General features: G+C 54.5%; 1 protein-coding gene across 1 annotated transcript; it reads left to right on the top strand.

Annotated features, from left to right (window-relative positions):
• Positions 1 to 565: 565 nt before the first annotated feature.
• SLBP (stem-loop binding protein) lies at positions 566 to 11,283 on the top strand. The gene is made up of 8 exons (XM_057706394.1): positions 566 to 722; positions 798 to 914; positions 3,447 to 3,551; positions 5,729 to 5,788; positions 6,084 to 6,221; positions 6,765 to 6,914; positions 8,153 to 8,234; positions 10,333 to 11,283. The coding sequence occupies exons 1-8, from the start codon at positions 664 to 666 to the stop codon at positions 10,447 to 10,449; spliced, it is 828 nt and encodes a 275-aa protein (XP_057562377.1). The 5' UTR covers positions 566 to 663; the 3' UTR covers positions 10,450 to 11,283.
• The last annotated feature ends 5,792 nt before the right edge of the window (positions 11,284 to 17,075 follow it).

Below are 17,075 nucleotides of genomic sequence, written 5' to 3' on the forward strand. Positions count from 1 at the left end.
ACAGAGGCTCGCGGCGCCGGGCATCAGTCGCGGGCAGCGACTTACCGCAGACTTCGCGGTGCCTGAGGACTGCAGCCGGATGCTGCCCTGCTGCCTCCCCTTCCGGGTTCCGGGTTCCGGGTTCCCGCCCGCGCGGACAGTGTCCCAGCCGGGCCGACCAATCAGAGACTGCCCCGAGCCGGGACTGGGCCAATCAGAGACGCGTTCATTGTCCCCCCCCTTCGGCGCGCCCGCGTCGCCGGCGTCCGAATCTCCCGCCAATACCCCTACCCCGCCCGCGAAGGCGCGGCCAATCAGCGTCGGAGGGTCGCGGCGGCCCGGCCGCCTCCATGGCGGAGGGGACACCGTTTTATGAGGGCCTCAGCCAAGTCAGCCCGGCGGCGTCCCTCCAACTCCCGGACGGCAGCGCGCGGAGCAGCGGGCTCGCCGCCCCCGTCCCGGCCTGGACAGCCTGCGGGGCGCGCGCCCCCGAGCGGCTCCCCCCCGGAGCGGGCCCGATGGTCTCGCCCGGCCCGGCGCGCGCGGGAGCCCGGGGGGCGGGGCGGCGGCCCAAAAGGCGGTTGGGGGCGGGGCGCGCGCAGTCCGTCAGCGCCGCGCGGAGAGGAGGTCGACGCGTTGCCGCCGCCGCCAGAGCCCAGCGTCCGTCCCACCCGCCGCGGCGCCATGGCCTGCCGGCCGCGAAGCCCCCCCGGCTGCGGGAGCCGCCGCGACGGCGACGCCAGGTGAGGCCGGGCCGCGCGCGGGGGCGGGGGCGGGGGTCCCGGGCCGCCCCCCCTGACGCGGCCTTTGGTCCGCAGCCCGCAGACCCCCGCGAGATGGAGCCTCGGGCGCAAGCGCACGGCCGACGGGAGGCGCCGGAAGCCCGAGGACGCCGAGGGCGCCGTCAGGCCGCCGGGCGGCCGCAGACCCGACAGGTGGGCGCGCGCGGGGCGGGGCGGGGTCCCTCGCCGCGGCGCCGCTTCCCGGCGGGAAGGGGGTGCCGGGGGCACCGGCCGGCTGTGCGCAGGAGGCGGGCCCGGCCCCGGGGACGAGCGTCTCGGCGGCGCGGCGGGCCGGGTGGAGCCTCGGAGGAGCCGGCCGTCCCGGAAGGCGGCGCCAGGCGGCACACCGGGTCCGCGCCTGCTCGGGCCGCTCGGCCCCGGAGCCGCCGGCCCGCCGCGCGCGTGCGCCTGCTGGCTTGCCCGAGGGCGTCCGGGACCCCGCGCCGAGCAGGGTGCCTGTTTTTGCTCCGCTGGTCCCCGGCCGGGGGTTCAGCCGGCCGGGCGAGGTGTTCCAGGGGCGGGAGCAGCTGAGGGGAGCGCGCGGGGGGCGGCCGCTGGGGAGGGCCAGCGTGCGCTGCGGGGCCGCGGTCGGGGAGGGCTCTGTCCGGGCGAGGGCGGGGGTCCCTTGGAGATCCGCACGCGGGGCCCTCGGGCGGGGACGCGGTCTGCTCCCGCCGGAGGACTGGGGGAGCACGAAGGGTGAGGGGACAGCCGCCACGTCCAAGTGAAAGGGCTGCTGGGGCTGCAGCGCGGAGGTGGCGAGCAGTGTGTGTGGCCCGGGGGGACTCTGCAGGCGGGGCGCCCGGTGCTTGCTGATGGGGTGGGGGGCTGCGGGGCAGAGTTGAGGATGACTGGCTGTTAGGCCTGCAGACCTTTGTCGCTTGTGCAGCCTTTTGCCGCGATGAAGGGGGGGGCGGAGCAGACCCGGCCTGGGGGAGGAGTTGGTGCTGAGGCACAGGAAGCTTTTCAGATGAGTGAGGAGAAGGTATGGAGAAGGTAGCGGGGGCTAACGGGCTGTATGCGGAGGCACAACTGTGAGTTACCAGCATGTACGTGACTTTTAAAGATTTGGGATTTGAGACCAGCTGCGAAAAGCTGTCCGTGGAGGAGAGACCCTGACAGCCCTCGGGCTAGATGTGAAGAATAGGTCATCAGGCGCTGTCTTTGAGGTCGTACTCTGACTCCCTTTTAGCTGAAGCCAAGCTGTTAATTCCTTTGTATTCTGAGGTGTTGCTCCGGCTCACAGCAGCCACACAGGCCTCCTTATTCTGACGCTTCCGTCCTGAGCGGGTGCTTTTATTCCCACAACCCCCTCTGGTGACAGCGCGGAGTACACGCGGGTGCTGGGTGAGTGGAGCCAGCTACATCTCCGTGGGTGCAAGAACTGGTCCCCTTGGAGGGACGTTAGCTCGGTGTGTAAAATATACTTTTCCATTGGAGCACTTTTCTCAGAAGTTCTCTTGTTCTAAGATAGCATGAGCTGATGACTCTAACTTACCTAATATAAGAAATGGGTTTTAGTTCTGCCAAAGGTAGTTTCTGTGAAATGGAGTGAAAGGTCGTTTGTAAGCACCTTTTAAAAGTTCAGGAATCTGTCATGGCGGGGAAACCCAGACCTGGACCTCTTGATACGCTAGTGAGGATGTTGACACCTAACCCCAGACAAGTCTCCATTTGGTTCTGCTCTGTATCTACAATGCAATTATTGAGTCATTTTAATTTGTTCATTAATTTGATTTCAGATCCTGCCAACCATGTTTAGACCGTGGTCATTTTTAGGAATCCCAGTTGAGTTTCTCTGGGTGGGATAACTAATCACACAGGGGGGTGTTGTTTTGTTATCAGGGTTGCATTTTCAAAGTATGCCATTGGGTTTTCAGCTAGAATATATAAAGTTGGTTATTGTTGCAGTTCAAGTTAGTTTCTACTTTTGATATACCAGTGGTGGCCAATAGAAAACAGGAAGAAAAGTAAAAAGGTAAGTTTACATCTAATCTCTAAATAACAGGCATACCAACAATTCTAACTGCCAGAATTCTTGGCATCAAGCCCTATGCTTTCAAATTGCCTGAACTTGACTAAAGATTTTCTTGAGTTCTAGGTAGAAGTAAGATCCTAGAGTAAATTTAACCCAACTCCAGGGGGCACCTTTACCTGTAGACTAAGTCCTCACACAGTAAGAATTCTGAAATGTGTCTTTATCCCCCGATTTTATGATGATGTGATGTATTCTGAACCGTTAACTGTGTGCATTTAGAAGCAGAGAGTAACCATGTTTATTAGGTGCCGGTCACTCTGCTTAGCACTAAGAATGTATTAGCCGAAATCTTTTTTAAAATCCTAAAAAACTCTTTGCAGATAAAAGCAGTTGTGATAGGTAGGAACAGTTCCTGGTGCTGATGAACCCTGTTGGCTTCGTCTGCCTTTGCCTTCGTGGACTGTGTCTGCGTGCTTTAGCCAGCACTGGCCCGTGGGGAGGGCGCAGAAGTTGTGTAAAGAGCAAAGCCCGGAGAGGCTTCAAGCAGATTGCCCAGACTCGGCGAGCTGGTCAGTTCTGGAGCAGAGGTTACTCTGGAGCCCATTTTCTCGACCCTTCCAGGCAATCTTGGAGCATTTCCTGATGTGCAGTTTGAAAGGAAGCTGAAAGTTGTTGTGGTTCCCATGCGCGTCTTCATGTCGTTGCAGCTTTACCACTCCCGAAGGCCCGAAGCCCCGTTCCGGGTGTTCAGACTGGGCAAGTGCAGTGGAAGAAGATGAAACGAGGACTGGAGTTAACAAGGAAATCGCGAGGTATACGCTTCAGATCACGGTCAAACGTCATCTGTGCTGTTTCTCATTACGTATTACATCGAGGCATATTTTGGTGGTTTTTAAAAGCCTGGTGGGCCCTGGGCCAGCGACGTCAGCAGCTCTCGGGAACTTGTTAGAAATGCAGGTTTTCAGGCCCCACACCAGGCCTGCTGGGTGGGAAACTGGGTGGGGCCCAGCCACCTCTTAGGCCCTTGAGAGGAGTCTGCTCGCCGAACTCTGAGGACTGGCGTCTTGGGCTGTCTTTCCGCGGTGGCAGTGAGGGGCGGGTGGCGCTGCTCGGCTGCAGAGAACCACGGCGATGAGCTCCACGTGCCACGCTGCTCCCACCACAGCAGGGCGCGTGGAGTGCTCTCCTGTTGGGGAGCATGCTCTTGGCTGACACCTGGCTCAGGGAACAGCTCAGAAATGCCAGAGCGCAGGGAGGGGTCCCTGACTTGGGGTCTGTGAACCCCTTGGAGTTCTACCCAAAATTGTGTGTATTCAAGTTCAACTCCAAGCCACCTCCTCTTCAACTCATCACACTTCAGATGACGTGTCCTTCACTGCTCAGCTCCCTGAAATACGTTCCCCCTGGTATTTTAGGGATTTTCTTCCCTTTGGTAGATGTCATCCAACCCAGGAAATGAACCTTGAGTTAACATGTTGTGGCTTAAAATTAATTATATTGAACCAAGAGTCTGTTGTTTCTAAATTCCGATGAGAAAACATGTCCTCGTCGTCAGCAGGGAAGCAGGGCCAGGCTGCTTCCTCCACCGCTGCAGTGGTCCATGGTGTTTAGACCTGCCTCCTTTGGGAAGGCACGGGCACACTTGGGGGTTGGTTATGACCACTTATGGGGTCACTTAATTTCTTTCAGACATGAGAATGTATGTGTGGGGGTGGGTGGAATGCCTGGGTGGAAGAGTGAGCTGGAGCGGACGGACTGGACTCCAGTGTTCTGAACAGGTTCTTGTATTTATATAGATCTTGATTTTCCCCAGCTGTGACGTTAGGCTCTCTGACTTGGTCTGTGCTGTTTGGTGTTCTGCTCACAAGGCTTGTAACCGCTCTCGTCATGTGCTTGTGTGTCTTGACCCCCACTGTCGCCCCTTGCTGGGGACTGTCTGCAGCTGTTAAGTGCTGCAGGGAGACCCCTGTTTGTCTTGACCCTCCTGTTGGTGGACCCCTCTTTGTTCTTCTCTGAAAATTGTCCTGCCTTGCAAAGCAGGCATGCTTTTCTCCAGAGCACTGTTTTGGGCCACTTTGTGGGTCACACCCTTTCTAATGGAAAGCTGCTGCTCTTGATAAGACCCACGTGATGAGAGCTTTTGATGATGGTGGTCTGCCTTACTTCCCACCAGGGAGGGAGGCGGGGTTTTAGTTATACCTGAAGCCGGTCTTTTCAACGAGGGTTCCAGAGAGAATGAAATCCTACAGAAAATGATTTCGGGGACTCAGTTCTCCAGGGTGGGTCATTATCTCCTGGTGTCCAGACTTCACTGGGATACTCCAGCAAACTCGGCGGGGCTGGGTTAGAATTTTAGATTTGGAAGGAGGCATCGTGATATGTGACGTCTTCTAGGCACTTGCGTGAACTTCCAGCTAGAGGTGGTTCACGGTTTCCATGTTAGACTGCACTATGCTTTTTTGGTGATGTACCTTTGCAAAGTTGGGTGTTGGTGGTTGCTGTGTTAGAAAGCAAATGTCCGGTGAAATGCACAAGGGGTGGGGGAGGGGGAAGGTGCGACTCTTTCCAAGAAGGTGAGCAGTGCCCAACAGGCACACGTCTCATTAATCAGTAAAATTGTAGTATTAGAAATAAAAACTGTGTATTTCAACTCACCTTTGTTTTTTTCTAAAGGCCTCCCGGTTAGGGGGATGTAAATTTCTATGTCTTTTGGGTCTCACTACTTAACCTGAGGGAGTAGTTTGTTTTTTTTTTTTCAGAACCTGGTTGCTTTGAGCACCTTGTATGATCTTGGCAGGTAACCTTTATCGTCTCATCAAAGAAGGGGACTGAGGGAGGTTGAAAATAAAAGAGGCCACCTACTGTTACTTAATCCACTTACCAGACCACACCACAGAGAGGCTTTGTTCCCTGTGGCTGTCTCTAAGCTCTAAGAGCATTGTTAATTTCTGTACCTTTTTAAAAACAGCAACATTTACTTTGCTCTCAGATATAAAAGGAAACTCCTCATAAACGACTTTGGAAGAGAGAGAAAGTCATCATCAGGAAGGTAAATAGTGTGTCATTATTTCTTTTCTAGTTTAATAGACCTGTAATTTATTCATGAAAAAGAATCGTGAACATGAGATGTTGTGTGTCTCAAGAGCATTTACTGTTTCTCTGTTCTTCACTGATTTGAAATATGTATCGTGTACTAAATTCCCATATATCCAAAGATTCTGGACTGTTCAGGGGTTAATATGGTTTGGAATCCAGAGGGGAAATACTCCATTATTGTGTTTAAACGTTTTCTTACATAGTGACCTTAATTGTGAGGATTGTTCTTTTAACTTCATTTTCTTCAGTTCGGATTCGAAGGAGTCTATATCAGCATTGCCGGCCGACTTAGAGACCGATGAGAGTGTCCTGATGAGGAGACAGAAGCAGATCAACTACGGGAAGAACACCATGGCCTACGATCGCTATATTAAGGAAGTCCCCAGGTAGTCTTGTTTCACCAGTGTGTCTGGTCACGTCACGTGGCACTGCCTTCTAAAGAGCTGCTCAGGTCGTAAATTTGAGTCTAGGTGTAGTCACACCTGCAAAGAACTGTATCATTAATGACTTTCAGGCACTTAAATGAAGAGGAATGGGTTGGTGACTGAGAAACCAAGGATGTGAAGATAAAAATACAACATTTTTATAGGTTAGAATGTTAGGTAACATTTCATTTCTCAGGACTCATAGCTGTCTAATAAATGTAAGATTGTTAAAATACATGATGGGGAAAAGTGAAGTTCAAGTTACAGATGGTAAAGATTTTACTAGAGGGAAACAGGAGCGTTGTCTCATTTTTAAGCAGCGTGCTCCCCTCCACAAGGATACGAAGAGCTCCAGAGAGGGTGTCCGCTGCTGGCAGGATTGGGACGCAGATGTCCTTTTCTGGAGCGTGGATTGAAGGAGTAGTAGAGTCAGAGAGGCCGTGCTTTTAAGTTCTCGTGCACGTGTGGGTGGTTTGTGCCAGGGTGATCCTTCTCTTCCGGTAGGCACCTTCGCCAGCCCGGCATTCATCCCAAAACCCCCAACAAATTCAAGAAGTATAGTCGACGATCGTGGGACCAGCAGATCAAACTGTGGAAGGTGGCTCTGCATTTTTGGGATCCTCCAGCTGAAGAAGGATGTGATTTGCAAGAAATGTATGTCTGCTGCATTCTCGTCCTCCGTGTCTGCGGTTTGTGCGGGGACCGTGGCGGCTCTGTCACTGTGTGGCAGGTTATCACGTGTGACGTCTGCCTGTGGCCACAGCTTTGTGTCTTGTTTCCCTGCACAAGTTTGTAAAGCCAGCTCGATGGTTCCGGAGGGGCTGGAGGGGGGGTGTGCTTCCTGGAGTGGCCTCACTGTGTGTACCTGGGAGGTGTGTGCGGTTCTGTTATGTTTTTAAGATAACCTTTTTTTTAAAAAATTTATTTCTTGGTTGCTTTGGGTCTTCGTTGCTGGGTGCAGGCTTTCTCTAGTCGTGGTGAGTGGGGGCTGCTCTTCGTTGGGGTGCACAGGCTTCTCATTGCGGTGGCTTCTCTTGTTGCAGAGCACGGGCTCTAGGCGCACGCGTTTAGTGGCTCCACGGCATGTGGGATCTTCCCAGACCAGGGATCATACCTGTGTCCCCTGCATTGGCAGGCAGATTCTTAACCACTGCGCCACCAGGGAAGCCTGAAGGCTTTTATTTTTTTAAACTGTCCGGTTGGAAAGGTCTCAGACCTGAGTTTCTGCCACATTTGGGCGCGGAGGTGGAGAGACTGGTCTGTGCGGCCCCTCTTCTCAGCTCCCTTGACCTGAGCCTCTCCCTCCCTTAGAGACACGTTTATTCATTGAATGTTTGAGCTTCTGCTTTGTGCTGGGAAAATTTATTAGAAACTGTTGTTTGAAGTGATGTCTAACACGTCTACAAATCTGCCTCACAGACACGCACAGAATTTCCCAGCGTGTCACGGTTGCCCCATTCTCTCTCTGAGTAGGACTGGAAGAATGAGTGGTGGTGTGTTGTATGATTTCACAGTGTCTGCCACCACAACTGGGCTTTATTATTGATGCTTCTACTTAGAAGGGTGCTTGTGGGTGCGTGTGAGTAGTCGGCCATGGTCGGGAGTGGGCAGGCTGTTGTGCACTCTGAGCCGGGTGGACTTCTTTGCCTGCAGTAGCTGCTGCCAGCTTTACCTCTGCGAGGCAATCAGGCAGGGGGTAAGTCTGGCACAAGGGGAGTTGCTGAAAGCTGGTGGGTCCCTCAGGGAGCAGAGGAGACCCTTGTCAGTGTGCTCACAGGCAGCGTGGCACTGGGGGTGTTTGTCTTCAGTGAACAGACTTGGAGAACTCTCCTGCGTCGCGTGTCTCTTGGCTCTGTTACGCGGTGACTGACATGCTTGTTTTCACTGCACAGACATCCTGTAGACCTCGGGGAGATGGAGACCGAATCCGCAGAAAGCAGCTCTGAATCCCAGACGAGCTCTCAAGATAACTTCGTAAGTACCTTTTATTGGTTTTATTTATTTACTTTTAAAGATTTATTTTATTATTTATTTATTTATTTATTTATTTATTTATTTATTTATTTATTTAGGCTGTGTTGGGTCTTCGTTGCTGTGCATGGGCTTTCTCTAGTTGTGGCGAGCAGGGGCTTCTCTTCGTTGTGGTGCGCGGGCTTCTCATTGCAGTGGCTTCTCTTGTTGTGGAGCACGGGCTCTAGGCGTGCAGGCTTCAGTAGTTGTGGCTCACGGGCTTAGTTGCTCCAAGGCCTGTGGGATCTTCCTGGACCAGGTTGGAACCATGTGCCCTGCATTGGCAGGTGGATTCTTAACCACTGCGCAACCAGGGAAGTCCCCCTTTGTTATTTTAAAGAAGACAGCCCCAATATTTACATATGGAAATATCCTGCACATTAAGTGAAAAAACTAGAAGACAAATATTTGAAAAACTCAATGCTTTGTATACTGTATTTGAACAGGTCAGCAGCTTATAAAAGTGCGTAGTTGTCTTTTCTTGTCTGCCTCTGCTCTGTGTCACCCTGGTAAGTCTGGGACATGTCCTTCCCAGTCTTGGGGGCCATCTGCACCCCACATACTCTTTGTGACTATGTGAAGTGTTAGAAATAACACAGGGACTTCTGTGGTTGAGACTCTGAGCTTCCACTACAGGGGGCATGGGTTCCATCCCTGGATGGGGAACTAAGATCTCCCATGCCGCAGGGCAGCCAGGAAAAAAAAAAAAAGATTGAAGACCCAAATGTTAAGACCTGACTATAAAACTCCTAGAATAAAACAGGGGAAAATAAATGATTTTTTAAAAAGTAATGGGAGTTCCCTGTTGGTCCAGTGAGGACTTGGCACTTTCACTGCTGTGGCCCGGGTTCAATCCCTGGTTGGGGAACTAAGATCCCGCTAGCTGAGTGGTCAGAAAAGAAAAAAAAAACGGTAACACAAATGTCCAAAATAGAGGAATGACAAGGTTATATTCATAAGAAATACAGCTACCACAGATTGTTTTTGAAGACTAATAACACGGAAGATTGTCAAGATAAATAAAAATAGGGTATTTAACCAAAGGATGGTCCAAAGTTTTGTGGCTATTTATACACACCCATGACCATCTCAGCGGGTGGTATCCTTGGTTTGGATTAAGACTGACCCTTGTCCAAGCTCAAGAAGCCGGTTCTGAATGTGCTGCCCGTGGTCCCAGAAGTTAGAGGACAGTGACTGCACGGGTGCAGGTGGGGGGCCGGGTCATGAAGGTCAGAGACGGGGTTCTGGTGGGAGGCCCTGGGGCATCCAAGGAGAGGTGGCGGGACGTGCAGGGGGAGGGGGGAGGCTGGCTGCCGTAGGGGAGCCCCGGGGAAGCGGCCGTCGGAGTGCGTTCCTGCACCCCCACGCTCACCGCTGAGCACCAGCCGCGCCCGCAGTACCTCTGCTGTGCGCGTGGCGCTGGCGAAGGGGCGCTGCCTCACACACGGGCGCGCTCAGCTTTCCCCGTGGTCCCGGATTGTCCTTTCCACAGGTCGTTTTTTCTCTTTTCTGATCCAGACTTTAATCAAGGATCACAGGTGTCATTGCCGTGTCTCCTGAGTCTCCTGTAGTTTGCAATAGTCTTCCTGCTTTTCCCCACGATGCTGACGTTTTCAGAAGCGTTCAGGCCCGTTTTTGTGAAGCGGGACGTCCCTCCGTTGGGAGCTGTCCCGTTGTGTCCTTGAGGGCTGGGTTCAGGTGGAGCCCTTTGGCCCCGTTTCGGGGGTGAGGCGGCCCGGCGGGCGCTCCCTGCCTGGCACCCACAGGTCACGGTGGGCGTCGCGTCCACACAGCAGCTCCAGTCCGTTGGGCGGCCGCAGCTCAGAGGCCTTCAAGGCCGCTTGGTTTCTACTGGGCGGGGTCGGTGGGTGGGAATTTGACAGGTCCTGCTGAAGTGAAGCTTTTAATTAGCTGACGGTTCTGTTCTGGATGCTGTCCTGGGAGTGTCCCGTGTTCCTGGGAGGCAGTCAGCCCCCCGGAGGGTGAGCCTCCCGGCCTGGACCCCCAGCAGCAAATCCACTGTGTCTGAGGGACTGGCCGTGACCCCGCCTCTGTTTTCCAGGACACGTACTGTGGCACACCCACGAAAGTTCGCCATGTAGACAGCCAGGTGGAGGACGAGTTCGACCTGGAGGCCTGTTTAACTGAACCCTTGAAGGACTTCTCAGCCATGAGCTAACGGGCGCACCCTGGAGGCCCCTGGGAGCAAGCGCTGCCCCCGTCTGGGAGGCGCCCGGCCGGCACGCGTCCTGCCTTTGTATCTGGAGGTTTCTGTTGTTTACTGTCTCGCAGTGAATTGTTGTTCTTGCCTTATTTTCTTCAGAAACATTAATTTTACGTATAGGGAGTGTGTTTTGCATGTTTTAAATCATAAATGGAACCAAATCCGAGGAAAACTGAACTTGAGGCCATCTTGCGACAACCTTAACTGCTTCTTGAATCTCTAGCGTCCTTGAAGTCAACCTGACGAGCGGACCGTAACTGGTGTTCCACTAGTATTTTAGACATTAAGTTGTTACTGGTCAGGTGGCTGGTTTGGGTGTAACCGCGTGTTCGTGGGACCAGTCTGGCACCGGCTGTCTTCGCTGGGATCTGACCGAGTGTTCTCGTAGCCAGACACCTTTACTGTGTTATGGGAAGGGTGGGGATTTGGCCGTTCGTTGATGTGTCGGGATGGGCTTTTCCCTCGTTCAGAGCACTGAATAGTCAGGTAGCGAATTGAGCTGGTAAGTTAATGGGGGTTATGTAAGTTATACAGTCTTAATTTGGTATTTGTAAATAGCACTGAGTAGGCCTTCTACCTATAATACTCCAAGAGTTAAGGCAGCAGAAGGATTTAGAAAGAACTTTTTTTTAACAATCAGTTAATTTACCATGTAAAATTGCTGTAAATGATAATGTGTACAGATTTTCTGTTCGAATATTCAGTTGTAAACTTCTTGTTAAGACTGTTATGTTTCTGTTGCTTTTGTATGGAATGACATTGCAAAAATAAAAAGGACCTTCTTTAACTGACTTACTACGTTGCCAGGTTGGCTGACTGCTGCGGTGGTTCCTGTCCTTGGCACGCGCACAGGGAGGGTGGCACGCGGTGGTGGGAGAGCTGTGCCTGGGCTTGCAGCCCCGCCCCGGCGAGGAGGACCGCACTGTGGTAGGCTTGCAGCTCTGGCCTGGGCTCTTGGGCTGGAGCCAGATCCAGACCTTGTGTCAGTGCAGGGCTCAGTGTGTGCTTTCCCTCCACCCGGGGTTTCCTGGCTGAAGGGAGTGTGTGTCCACAGACTTACTAGGAAGCCAGGGACCTCAGTTTGCTGCTTGGTTGGCAGCTGGAGTGACAGGGCCTTTCCCTGTGTCCTGACATGGACCAGGGCTGCACAGTCCACCCCAGAGCTGAGGGCGCTAGACTTGGGCCCGAGGGGCCTTCCCACCCACAGCACGTCTCCCCCTGGTGGCTCTGCCTGCAGCTGTGGCCACGTGCCCTGTGGACACCCCCTTGAAAGTGACACTGAGCTCCCTTTAAGCAAGGGGTGGGCTTTGGCCACTTTGTTCAAAGTGCTTTGAAAGGCGGGAAGCCCTTCACACATGCATTGAGCTTGTACTGTGTCAGGCAGCCTCGTGGACGTTGGGACATGCAGGAAACAGGGTTCCCCGAACTCTGCACTTGTGCTCTTGGGGACAGAAGGCAGTAAATGCAGTCTCAGATTACAGGGTAGGAGGCAGTGAAGCAGGGCAGGGGTGCTTGGGGGGGATTCATGCCAGAGGGTGGCAAGTGCAAAGGCCCTGGGGTGGGAGTGTGGTGTACAGACTGCCAGCAGTGCTAAGGTGTGGGAGAGGCTTGGCGCTGGTGTGGGCAGAAGCCTGTTTGAGAAAGGCAAGAGCTGTGAGGGGAGGACAGGGGACGTCTCAGGGCCTGGAGGAGGCTGCGGGGAGGGGTGGGAACACTGGGAACTGAAGCAAAATGGGCCTTGGCCACGCAGTGGCCGCTGGCAGCCCTGTTGCATGCAGGGTGGTAGAAAGCACTGACCGATGGGCAGGAGGGGCTGGCAGGGTTTCTAGGCCGAGCCTCGGAGGTGCCTCTGGCTTCCCTCGGCTCATGTGGAGAGGGGAGAGCCGTGGAGGGAAGGGCTTTTTAATTGGGGGGTCGCCCTTTGTGGTCTCAGTTACACCCACCTTCCTGGGTAGCGAACAAGGCGCACGTGAAGAAACAGCTTCAGAGCAAAGATCACACCCAGAGGATGGTGGGGGAGGCGGGTCTGTTGAAGCTGAGGCTGTGGCGGTCAGTGCTCTGTGAGGGCCTTGGAAGGTCGAGAGCCTTTCCGTCAGACAACAGGATGTCTGGACGCTTAAGAGCCTGTCCCCCAGGAGCCAAGGGAGAGGAGGACTTAGTCTGAGGAGGCGGGTGTGTGTGGCTCTTGTCTAATGAATGGAACCCCAATAAGATTTACAGGAGACTCAAAAAGTTTCTGAGAGAATCATATTGGCAAAATCCCTGCCAGTTTGGACTTCCCTGGTGGTCCAGTGGTTAGGTCTCCGTGCTTCCACGGCAGGGGGTGCGGGTTCGATCCCTGGTCCGGGAACTAAGATCCCGCATGCTGTGTGGTGTGGCCCAAACAAACAAACACCACTGCCAGCGTGGACTGAAATGGACGGCAGTATAAGATGAAAAGAGGCCTTTGGAGCCTCAAGAGTCTGTTGGCAGGAAGCAGGTTGAAAAAACGACACAGCTGCAAACACAGGCTGCTTTTCATGGAAAAGGGAGAGGGATTGAGAGGCATAACCAGGACGCTGGTGGACAGTCCCCCGTGGGGCAGGGCCGAGAGCACAGCAGTCCTACCTGCACCTCCCCCCAACAGGAGACAGGAGTGTGTTGGGGGGGCAGGGCCCGGAGACAAAGTGCAGAGAAGATGTCTCTGTAGTTCAGGGGTCTTCAGACTGAGGTCCTTCACCCCAGGAGCAGTGTTGAGGGGACTCCATCCGAGCCTATTCTCGAGACGGGATCGGGACGCTGGGTGGTGCTGATGCAGGAGGAAGCTTGGGGGCCCCGGGAGGACGGTGAAGAATCTGTGGCCAGAGCCTGGACGGCGGTGGCCCTGAGTGGTGGGCGAGGAGGCGAGGCTGGCTGGAGCGGGGAGTGACGGGTGTGGTCTGGGGTGGGGGGTGGGCAGCGGGGGGCATGATATGTGACTCGGGTTCTAGAAGAATCACCCGGGCTCGCGGCTTTTGCTTCACATCTGCATTCTTAGAATGCTCTTAGGCAGCAAGGAAATCGATCTTCAGACTTTGGTTCCTGCCTTTTAGTCCTGTGAACGTGATCTGGTATTTCTGTGTGAGTGTGCAAGTAACCGGTGGGCTGGGGCTGACTGGTCTTTATTCTTGACTCTCGTACATGGAACCCAGCGGTGTCAGAACTCAGTTGCGTTTGTCCAGCGTGATGAATGCTTCACAGCTCCAGGCCGACTGCCGTCTCTTTCCCAGAGGAGGTTCGTCTCCCGTCTCCCGAGTGTAGACGTGGTCGGCTTATCAGGGTTGTCACCCTCCATCCCTAGCCCGCTTCTCTCCTGCGAGTCTTCCTTTCCTGCTGGCCTGTCGGGATCCCGACATCAGGTGGCTGGTCCCCCCCGCCGCTGTGGGAGGAAGATGCTGGCGGAGCTTCCCAGGTGACGGAGCGGCCCGCCTGAGCCAAAGGCTGCTCGTCCACCCGTGTGGGTGGCTCTTCTGGTGAACGGAGGGCTTACAGGAGTGTTTTTTCCCAGGTAGGCAAACTTGAAAGGCCTCCCAGGTAAAGCTGTGTGACGGTACTTGGCGAACTGGAAGTACCTTGCAGTTAGTGTGTGTTCTTGGAACCTGGATCGGGGGAGAGGGGACGTGTGCCTTTTTGATCATCAGTCTGTATATTTTATGTTTAAGAATCTTGAGGGGGGACGTCCCAGGTGGTTCAGTGGTTAAGACTCAGCACCTCCACTTCAGGGGGCAAGGGTTCGACCCCTGGTGGTCCAGGAGCTAAGACCCCGCATGCCGCGTGGCGCAACCAAAAAAAAAAAAGAATCTTGAGGGTTTTGTTTTGGAGTTTTGTTGCTCTATATTCACTGTTTGCTTTGTGACGTGCAGGCTTGAAGGGGATCTAAGCCACTTTGTAAAACTCACACTTCAAAGACGCATATGAAGTTTTCTGGAAAAATGCCCCCACGGTGTAGGGTGGAGGAAGCAAATTTTCCAACATTGGCACACAAGGATCCGGGGCCGACCTCCCAAAAGGCACCAGCTGTGTGCAGTCTCCCTAGAGCCCAGCGCCGGGCACCTGGCGGGCACTTCAATGTGTAGCACATGGAACAGGGCCCTGCTTCCGGAGCCAGCTCTGCCTCTTGGCGGCTGTATGACGGGGCCTTCACGTCCCCATCGATGAGACCAGGGTAACGGCATCTACCTCCTCGGCTGGCTCTGAGGATGAGAGGAGAGGATGAATGCCATGAGCTTGGCGACGGCAGCTGTCGAGGTTGCCGAGGGCTCCATGTAAGCTGTCGACCAAACCCGCACGTCCGTTAACTCCTTTACTGACGGGCAGGGCAGGGATGGGCGCCCACTGCCCGGCCATCGGAGTTGCTTCCCGGGGGCTGAGACGTGGTCCGTCTGCCCAGGGAGGGGCCCTGGAGCCCTGCCAGGGCTCCAGAGCTTGCTGTTCCCCTGCCGAACACCAAGCCACACGAGGGGCGTGTGCGCGTGCGATTTTGAGGGCTTTCCAGGTATGGTGGCCATTTGTGCCCTTGCTGTGCTCTTTGGGAAGGAGGCAGAGGAACCTCCTTCCTTTCCTCGGGTAGAGGTGCCAGGCTGGGGCCCTGCCAGTGCCTCAGGCAGGCGCGCAAGGCCGCGTTGGTCACCTGCTGCCGTGGCACAAGGTACCCGTCACCTGGTGGCTCACGAGACGATATTGATCACACCGCAGCTTCTGTGGCTCTGTTGGGTCCTCCATTCAAGGGGCTGTGATCGAGACATCGGCTGTGGCTGGGGCATCGTCTGAAGGCTCGACCCGGAAGGAGCCACGTGCACTGCTGTGGTTGGGGTGCACGCCTCAGGCCAGAGGGCGCCCTCGCTCCTCACTGGGTGGGTTCAAGTGGCCGGCCAGCCCGCCCTCGAGGAGAGGGGCTGTTGGGGCCACCTAGGAACCCACCATGAGAGGCCCTGCTGGGCAGCTGGACGTTGGCTGGTACCCCGATCGCGTGTTAGATGAAAGTTAACTTAAAACAGACGGCGGACGTCAGTGTAAAGTGCGAAAGTGTAAAGCTTGTAGAAAACTGGGATCTAGGGCTAGGCAGTGCCTAGACTGGACACAAGAAGCACAGTCTGTAAAAGGGAAAATGGTTAAAATTAAATGGGTCCTCCTGGCGATTAAAGACTTGCTGTGGGCAAGGCCCCGCTGAGAGGGCGGGACACGCACAGACTCGGAGGAGATGGCTGCAAACCGCGCATCCGACAGGGGCTTGCCTCCGGGATAAGGAGAACTCCCCAAAGTCACAGTGAAAAGCAGTCCAGCTAGCGGCGGAGCAGGGGGCGTGAGGAGACGTTTCCCTGGAGGTGACACACCGGGCAGAGGATGCGTGAGGAGGTGTCCAGTGCGACGGGTCATTAGGGAAACGCAGTCGAGGACCAGCCATCAGTGCAGCATTGGCGGGGACACGCTGAGGGCTGGTGCGGATGGGGGTGGGCGAGACGGCACAGCCCCTCTGGAAAGTCCTCCGACAGTTTCTCAGGCCAAACAGCTACCGCCTGAGCTGGTAACTGTGCTCCTGGGCACGTCTCCCAGAACTGAACTTGCATGTTCACCGGAAACCTAATGGTCGCGTCTGTAACAGTCCCAGGTGAGAACGAGCCAGGCAGCGGCCAAACAAACCCCGGTCCACCCGCAGCGTGGATGGGGCTCACTGGTTATGACGGTGCACGGGAGTTTTGCAAGATGTTATGCTGGGGGAAATGATCATTTGTGGCAATCTGCTTGAAATACGAATGAAGTGAATTACATAGTGAAAGGCACACCACGTTCCTGGAGATGTTGGCTCAGAGTGACCAGCACTGAGACACATGCTAGAGAAGTTACTGAACTTTAAGGAAAAAAGAAAAATTCTTTGGGCATCTTGAAGAAAGCACATTACTTATACGGGAAGGAATATTAGATGCTCATACTTAAAAAAAAAACTTTATCTTATTTTTTATTATTATTATTATTATTATTTGGCTGTGCTGGGATCTTAGTTCCCCTTAGTTTGCCTGCAGTGGCAGCCTGGAGTCTTAACCATGGGACTGCCAGGGAAGCCGCATAGGTTATCATGCTTTTTTGACAAGACTACTTCATGCCACAAGACAACAGAGTAACGTGTTTAAGATATTTGAAGAAAGAAAATATGCACCAAGGATTTTACTTCCAAAAAACTCACTTGCAAGTACAAAGGGCACAGAAAAGTTGTTATCCACGAGGGAGAACTCAGAATTCAGAGCACTTGTTCCTGTGGGCCCTTCCTGAGAATCTTCCACAGCTGACGTGACCAGACACCCCAGCGTGGGCGCCGTGGACGCCGTCACACCTGTAGCTGCTGCGGGGCCTGGGCTGGTGAGGCCGCGGTGGGAGAGCGGGGCCTACAGCAGCTGGGAGGAAAGGTAGGGAGAAGGGCAAAGGTGCAGAGAGACTTTTGTGTTTTTCGCAATCATATTGTGGGGGAAACCCGATGAGTAATTGTGGGAGCTTCCAAACTGCATGTTTCCTGTGCGGTCCTCGGTGCGGGAGGAAGAACGCCTCATCGCAAGTGGAGACGGGCTTCC

Source organism: Hippopotamus amphibius, chromosome 13 (genome assembly GCF_030028045.1).
Source record: "Hippopotamus amphibius kiboko isolate mHipAmp2 chromosome 13, mHipAmp2.hap2, whole genome shotgun sequence".
NCBI lineage: Eukaryota > Metazoa > Chordata > Mammalia > Artiodactyla > Hippopotamidae > Hippopotamus > Hippopotamus amphibius.

Excerpts from the sequence above, each read along its gene's own strand:
- SLBP (XM_057706394.1), top strand. The coding sequence starts at position 664 with ATGGCCTGCCGGCCGCGAAGCCCCCCCGGCTGCGGGAGCCGCCGCGAC. Across the intron at positions 915-3,446 it reads GGCGGCCGCAGACCCGACAG|CTTTACCACTCCCGAAGGCC; the intron begins GTGGGCGCGCGC and ends ATGTCGTTGCAG. Across the intron at positions 8,235-10,332 it reads CGAGCTCTCAAGATAACTTC|GACACGTACTGTGGCACACC; the intron begins GTAAGTACCTTT and ends TCTGTTTTCCAG.